This window comes from Gymnoscopelus microlampas (genome assembly GCF_963454915.1).
Source record: "Gymnoscopelus microlampas genome assembly, chromosome: 3".
NCBI classification, from domain to species: Eukaryota; Metazoa; Chordata; class Actinopteri; order Myctophiformes; family Myctophidae; genus Gymnoscopelus; species Gymnoscopelus microlampas.
Genome location: NC_139940.1, coordinates 31,778,764 through 31,786,885, shown reverse-complemented (window position 1 = coordinate 31,786,885; position 8,122 = coordinate 31,778,764). Strand labels below are relative to the sequence as shown.

General features: G+C 38.4%; 1 protein-coding gene across 1 annotated transcript; it reads left to right on the top strand.

The window, feature by feature from the left end:
* The first annotated feature begins 1,166 nt into the window (after positions 1-1,166).
* LOC311042831 (uncharacterized protein) lies at positions 1,167-6,152 on the top strand. Its single transcript, XM_084053854.1, has 9 exons — positions 1,167-1,221; positions 1,423-1,463; positions 2,845-2,929; positions 3,339-3,432; positions 3,632-3,776; positions 3,993-4,127; positions 4,654-4,792; positions 5,102-5,216; positions 5,387-6,152. The coding sequence occupies exons 4-7, from the start codon at positions 3,370-3,372 to the stop codon at positions 4,725-4,727; spliced, it is 417 nt and encodes a 138-aa protein (XP_083909980.1). The 5' UTR covers positions 1,167-1,221; positions 1,423-1,463; positions 2,845-2,929; positions 3,339-3,369; the 3' UTR covers positions 4,728-4,792; positions 5,102-5,216; positions 5,387-6,152.
* The last annotated feature ends 1,970 nt before the right edge of the window (positions 6,153-8,122 follow it).

The window sequence follows — 8,122 nt, the reverse complement described above, 5'->3', positions numbered from 1 at the left end:
AAAATAAATAAATATATATATTTTTTTTTTGTGAAAAAAGCCTCACGTTTATGACAATTTAACGCTTGTTTAAACCACTTTCCCAAAAGTTAAAAAAATCGAGACCTATCCCATTCAATTCAACGTCCTTTTCTGAGTCTGAAAAAGTGTTTTTTAATTTAAAAAATTTTTTTTTTTGAAAAATGTGAGAAAAGCTTAACTTTATATTTCAAAAATCTATAACTGCTAATTGAAAAATTGTAGACTATTGATGTAACCCACGATTCGACTCAGCGTCATCCAATTAGTGAGGGAGGGTGTTAAAAAACAGATTTTAATTATTTGATCTGTTTTAATGTTTTAATGCTTATGTCCGGTGGCAGTATATGCTGGAGCACTAGGAAACCATAATACATTATGGCAGTCATGGCGAAACTTTAACCTGGTGTTTGCACTTCTGCATTTACAGCCTGTACATCTACATAAATCTTCACACTTCATATATAAAATTATTAACTTATGGCCACAGATGTTAAAATCATGTATGGGTTCTCAAAAGTACCTGTATCTTTTGTAATGTTCAATAAAAAGCCTTTTAATCCAATTGCTGGCCATTTTCTTCATATGTTTTCACGTGACCCTATGGGTTGAAAGGTGTACTGCACTCACGCAACATTACAACTCTCTGATAAAATGGCCACCAATCAGATTAAAATGCTTTTTATTAAACAATACGGAAGATACGGGTACTTTTAAGGAACCGTACATAATTGTAACATCCGTGGCCATAGGGTCAGCACCTTTTTAGTGACCCTGGAAGGCGCATATTATCGTCGGGGGGGGGGGCGAGTTGTGATAACAGCACAATAGGGATCTGTATTCATTATAATATAGTGCAATACTGTGCAAAGTATAACATTAGCAGTTAATGTCAGCTACAAATGTTTTACATTTCTGTCAATGCTAAATCATTAAGTGAAAGAGCCTTGAATTTATGTTGTGATGCGATTCATTATTATTTTAGTAGCTATAAATAGGTCTGAAATAGGTCTATACATAGTTTTGGGTTCGTGTGCAAAATTATCAGATGTACAAGCTCCACTTCAGTCTAGTTTACGACTTGGGAGGCAATACAGATCTGACTTCCCAGCATGCAGCTGCAGCTCACGCGCGCACTTCCTCACTCTCACACAGAGAAGTTGCGGTGAAGTTAAGTTGGTCTAAAGCAGTTCATTCATTTAGGTAAGTTGAGGTTACTAGGGTTATTTATTCATCACATTAATCATTAAAGTTAACAACTATTCAAGTGTATTTTTTAGGAGTGAGTGACTGAAATCACCAACAACATAATGTTACATTTGCTTCATTTGGAAACGTTATTCATTCCCTACCAGCGATGTTCTTGACAAAATATATGTTTTTTATCTTTTGTCCATTTTGCAGAGTTTATCTGGAGTCGGATAAGAAGGGGGACGACGGATATCGTGAGTTAAATTACTTTAATGGCTTTGTTTTAGTATGTAACCGATTTTTTTTTCCTTGGGAACCAACTTCGATGTAACACCCGCCCGGCAAGTCACTGTTGCTTTTGGTGTAGTGCGAAGTTAGGTTTCCCATCACAAAATGTTACCACCGGTTAGCTTAGCATAGCATGCTACTGTAACAACACCAGGTCATGAATGGCGAGGAGGGGGCCAATAATAATAATAATACATCGTGAATGATTAAAATGTCTTTATGGAGAGATAGTTCTTTTGTGAGAGTGAGCTCTATCACTGGTCTGCTTTATATTGCTTTATATTGGGCATTGCGCGCCTAAAGTAGTAAACAAACCAGCAGCCAGCGTTGCCAGATATTGCGAAAAAAACAAGCAACCAGGTCTATAAAAAGAAGCCTAAAATAAGCAACTAGGCCAGCTCAGTCAAACTTTATTGTCTAATGTTGTTTTCGAGCAGTGATTCTATAAGATGTTCATGTAAAGCATTGGTTCTCAAAGTGGGGTCCGGGGACCCCCAGGAGTACTTGAGGCGGTTCCAGGGGGTCCCCAGCTAAATGATGGATAGGAACCAAATGGACCCTTATGGTTCTGTAACTCTGAGAGTGTACAAATGGAACCAAATGGACCCGTTAAATTAATATTGATTTTATAATATAAATTCGGGTCCTAGAGGTATAAATGCCATTAAATGGGGGTCCGTAGCCTAATACATGTCAAACTGGGGGTCCTTGACATTAAAATGGTTGAGAATCACTGCTAGAAAGCCATATAAACCTTCTATTATTGGGGTCCCTGGCTTATCTTTTCAAATGGGGGTCCGCGGGCTAATAAGTGTAAATTTGGGGGTCCTTGACATGAAAAAGTTTCAGAACCACTGATGTAAAGGACCCCCAATATTTACAGGCTACTTTACAGAAAAACAAGCCCAAAGTCGCTTATAATAAACCGATTTGGCAACACTGCCAGAAGTATGAACGAGAGTTGCTTTCTTTACCTCGTCTCGTTTCGGATGTGCTAGGATAACTAGTTTGTGTCATGGAGGATGAAATGGTATTAAAGCTTATGCTATGATAGTGGCATATAAGAAAGAGAGATAAAAAAAATAGACAACATATTCATTAATCACAATTATTTGTATGACAATTAATGATTGTCTCCAGACATTCATAATCGTGACAGCCCTACTAACAGCTACTGTACTGTACTGTGCCTGTTTAAAATTACATTTTATTAATTAAAACAAGTTATGCATTGCAGCTCTAACATTTGAGAATGCCCCCAAAAATTGGTAGCTAAGGTTACAATACATGTTAGGACATCGCACAGTCTTGTGAAATTCTAATGTACTTAATCTGATTTAATTCTAGTAATATGAGGGTGTCACCATGGACACGTTTGTCACAGAGACCTTGACTGCATGGGAGCTTGAGCACTTGATTGACACATTTAAAGGTAAGTTCATTTTAATTGAGACAATGTTGAGATGTAACTATTAATTATTATTTTGTTATTAAAAGCAGAAGGCCATATCCAGTTTAGTCTCTATTTTGACTAGGTAATTAACCACCTAACCCCAATGGACATAGTATACTGGACGTGAGTTAGAGACTTTTCTTTTAATCAACAAAATCTACAAAAAATAGCAGATCTACAAGCTCACAACGCATTGCATTGTGAGCTTGTAGATCATCTATTTCTGGCTAATAATCCCCCCAAAATGTGGATGCTGGGGTGCAAGTGATATATTGTGTTGGTAGCATTTATTTGGTTAAAAAGATAAAAATGTATAATCTGATAGTAATCATTGTTAGGTGTCTCATTTCATCGTTCTTTGACAAACTTCTACCGTCTATTTCAACAGGCCATCTAATGACACCAAGAAAGCCCTGGCGATGGCTTTGGTGTATGAATTCCCTTGCCTTAATTTGGATGGTACTACAGTTGGCAGTGGCTATGTAAGTCAATCAACAAACAAACAAACAAACACATAAAGGAGAACACTCCATACACACACACCTAAAAGAAATGTGCTCAAAGTTTTTCCTAGTGCACAGTCCCACGCACATTTTTGGATTGCTCCTTAAAATCCCATGTAACCATCTTCATGGTTTACGCCAGGCCAATTTAAACTGAATCTAATTGTCTCTTTTACAGGCAGCTTGGTACACACCTGGCCGGGGAAAAAAACCTGCTACAGGTTTCCTGGAGGAGCGCTTGAGGAACACCAGGAAGCGCATGAGAAGCCTGAAACGACCACACCACCAAGAACCACAGGAACAGACCGTCCCTAGTACACCAGGTAATACTAATAACCAATGTTAATTATCCCCACCAGGCTAGATTGGACAAATGCAAGGGATTATATTTTCGGTCCATGACTCTTCTGTCCATCATCTTCTAAAAACTAGTCTCAGGCACCGCTGGACCGATTGGCAACTTTTCACACACTCCAAGTAGGCCAGAACCTCAAATACTTGAAATCAGCTATAATGAATCTGTACTTATCATTCAACAGAATCTGATGTGCCTCCTGAAAAACTTATTGAAATGGTTGAATGGATGAAGGTCAATAGGTATCCAGTGTCCCAAGTTGAGGACTACATGAATCAAACAGGCAGAGTTCCCAAGGCTTGTAGACAATCCTTGCATGGTAAGAAATTATTTTGCTATTGCAGTTTTGCCTATTTGAATGATACTCTATTTGACTGATACTCTGCAATGCACTACAAGTTTATGTTTAACCATTTAGACCCTACAATATATACTTTGTAGACTGGAGTCCCCAGGGTTCTACTTGGTCCACTCCCCCCCCTCTACACTAAATGTCTTTGCCGAAAATTGGCAATATAAATGTGCACAACGCATCACAGCATGACACATTGTGATCTTGACTGTTAAACTCAATGTTAACCTATTTTTGAATAATGTTTGCCTATTATGACCCGACCAGATGAGGAATTCGAGGGTTCACGTGGTTAAGCAATATAACATCAGAGGGACTGCTGTAAAATGTATAGTCATAGTCCCTAGGTCACAGGACGGGTGTTGAGACAATCCCTTGACTGACTTAAATCATTTACCTGACACTGCCTGTCCCCTAACCATTTTCCTAACAGGTACTACAAGCCCATATCATTTCTCTAAACACTGTTCTATTGTTTTTCAAAATGTATCAGATTTCACAAGACTTCCAGCAGCTTCATCCAGACGCAGTGGGAAAGCTGTTTCAGAACTGGGCTACTTTAAGTGACCCAATCCTTGCATATGCCCAGCGAGAGGGAAAACTGCCCTCAGTGTTTGATGACATGACACCAGGTAAGCTATTTCCTACTATGTAACACACACCGGTTCTTTGGAAATAGCAGATCTACAAGCTTGCATTGCGTCCCAATGGGGCTTGTGAGCTTGTAGACCTGAAAAACTAATTTCACCCTCTGTTTTACACCTGTAAACCTGTGATGTGACAATGAATATTCAGATTCTGATAAGATGTCACAACACTTCCTGTGATTATAATAGGCTATTCAACATCACAGCAGAAAAGTCAATATTGCTTCAGAAATATCAATCTTTACTATACTATTTAAATGTTGATGTTATATGTATTTTTCTTATGTTGCGTAGACAGGGCTTTGAAAACCCTCCGACTCTGCTTCCTCCACCCGTCTTAAGGATGGGAGGAAAAGTCTACAGACCGACCATAGAGGAGTCCTGCAAGTTCTTCATTAATATCCAACCAGTAAGTTTTACTTTAGTTATTCTACTTCAATAATGGTGGGTGTTTCTGTGTTTATTTATTAGCATTTCCTTGCTTCCATAAAAAAGATAATAAAAACAACATGCTTAACTTAAATGGCAGGTTATATTGCAAGTAACTGTTATGTGTTTTGTGTTATGTGTAATTAACAGGTGGGGACCAACATGGTGCAGCACCTACAGACAGCAGAGAGAAAGCAACCCTTCCTTTTTGTGTCTTGGTGATGACATGACAACATCCCAGGTCTTCACCATTGTCTCAGACAGCGCCATTGAAACGGACACTTTGATGGGTGTGTGTATGTGTGTGTGTGTGTGTGTGTGTGTGTGTGTGTGTGTGTAGTATCCAACAGTTATATAAGAATTGAAAGGTTCTATATGTGGATAGCTCCTTTAGACCAGTGGTTCTCAACCTTTCCTGGATCAGCATTTTCAGAGCATGTTAATTTAATGATCAATCAATCGATTGAATTGAGCTGGGAACTCACATGTCCTATATTTTGGTATCACAATGATAAAAAATAAATGTAAAGGAACAAACAAAAATATCAGTATTTGGGGGGCCCACGTGCAATATCCTTGCGGCCCAACAGTGAACCCTAGCCCAAAGATTGAGAAACGCTAATAGAGACCATTTTCCTCAAAGTTACAAATTTAAAAATGGGCTAAACTAAAAGGAACAACCATTAAATGAACACGCTAAATAAATAAATTAAGTAAATTAAATAAAATAAAATCACGTAAAGTAAATACAATAATAAACTCCCAGGTGGGGAGACAATGCTTTGTGTAACCGAGGTCAAACACATAGAAAGCCTTAAAACACAGGTCTAAAGGAGCTATCCACATATAGAACCTTTCAATTCTTATATAACTGTTGGATACTACACACACACACACACACACACACACACACACACACACGTGGGGGGGCGGGGAGAGATTGTAAAATGTTGTATTGAAAAAAAAGAGAAATTGCAACAAATCCTGTTTTATTGTTGAAATAAAATTTTGCTTTTTGGACATTTTATATGTGTGTGTGCAACTTTTCTACATTTTGGGCTTTAAGAAACTGTTGAAAAGAAACTGTGTAGCCCAGCTAGCACCAGGAATAATGGAAATAGTCTAATGGAAATAATTCATTAGACTATTTATACATTATTATTATATTCTATTTAACCCAGTGATATAGTTAATTTCAATCGCTAGGTTGGGTAAAATAAACAACCCAGTGTATGGTTTACATCTAACCCAGTGACATAGTTAATTTCAATCACTAGGTTGGGTCAAATAAACAACCCAGTGTATGGTTTACATTTAACCCAGTGATATAGTTAATTTCAATCACTAGGTTGGGTTAAATAAACAACCCAGTGTATGGTTTACATTTAACCCAGTGATATAGTTAATTTCAATCACTAGGTTGGGTTAAATAAACAACCCAGTGTATGGTTTACATTTAACCCAGTGATATAGTTAATTTCAATCACTAGGTTGGGTCAAATAAACAACCCAGCACATGGTTTACATTTAACCCAGTGATATAGTTAATTCAATCACTAGGTTGGGTCAAAGAAAACAACCCAGCACATGGGTTAAAATGATCGAACCCATATATGGGTTAAGACAACCCAGGACGTGTTCTGTCCCATAGTGACCCAGTAGCGGGGTTATGGTTGGGTTATTTTTTAACCCAGTTGTTTTAAGAGTGTTCTTATCCTTTTTTTCCCCCTCCAGAATAATGTTTGAAAAGTGCTAAACCGAAACACTGGTTTTAGTTTAAATGTGGTACGGTCGTGACACTGTACAGGATGACACATTCATCGACTGACAAAGAGTAACAAGTGAACAAATTCCTACAAGTTTCTGGGTGATATCGAATTCCCCGCAGTATTTAGTTCATCGTAAATCCAATTTCCTCAGGAGAGGTTAGACTGAAGACATATGTCTGTAACACAATGACCTGACGCTCCAATAGAGATGGATTAAGCACCGTAAGGAACCGTAAGAAATGAGAAATGTTGAAATCGTTAGGAGCTACAGTAAGAGCTGATATTTTCCATATTTCACCGTGCGTATATCAAAATGACATAATCTTAAATGGGAGGAAACAGAAGCGAGCGCCACATACATATTTCTCATTTGAGTCAGCAGCAAAGTAGAGGGATGTAATATAAGGCTGGCTTAGCCATATTAAGAATGTGAATGAAACACAGATGTTGCGCTGCATGTTTTCACTTTTTTTCCGAGTCAAAGTGCAGAGTTTCCTGGCAAATAAACAAAGCTTGAATACACACGCACGCAAACAACATAACACAATGACAAACTTGTGAGGGGAAAAAAAGATCATTGATTGTGTGTCACAATCAATGACACACATCACAGCATACGGCAGCTGTACATTAGAAGTGGTTATCAGTTTTCAGTTCCTCAGTTGTGCTGTATGTCATTTCTATGAGTAATGTCTGCAGCCATGTGTTCTGGGGGTGTAGCTGGGGTCATGGAGATAGGAGAGAACTGCAGTCTGGCTCTGAACCTCTAGATGGCCTGTTTAAAGTGAAAATGCTCTCAAAAGTTGTAGTTCATTGCAGGACGATCTAAGCCATGAAATGATTGTGATGTTCAAGGATCACAGCTATCTATAAATGCACATAATCTCTTTTTGTGTCTGTTTGCCCCCCCCCCTCGCCCCACATATCTCAAGAACCATCTGTCCGATCAACTTCAAACTTGCCTTGTGTATCGCCAACGACCAGAGTAAGTGCAGTGCCAAGTGGGAAGTCAGTTGGATCAGCGATTGTCTGTCTGTCTGTCTGTCTGTCTGTCTGTCTGTCTGTCTGTCATCAATATGACATCATAGACTGGGTGCTGCAGTAAGTGCTCTGACAA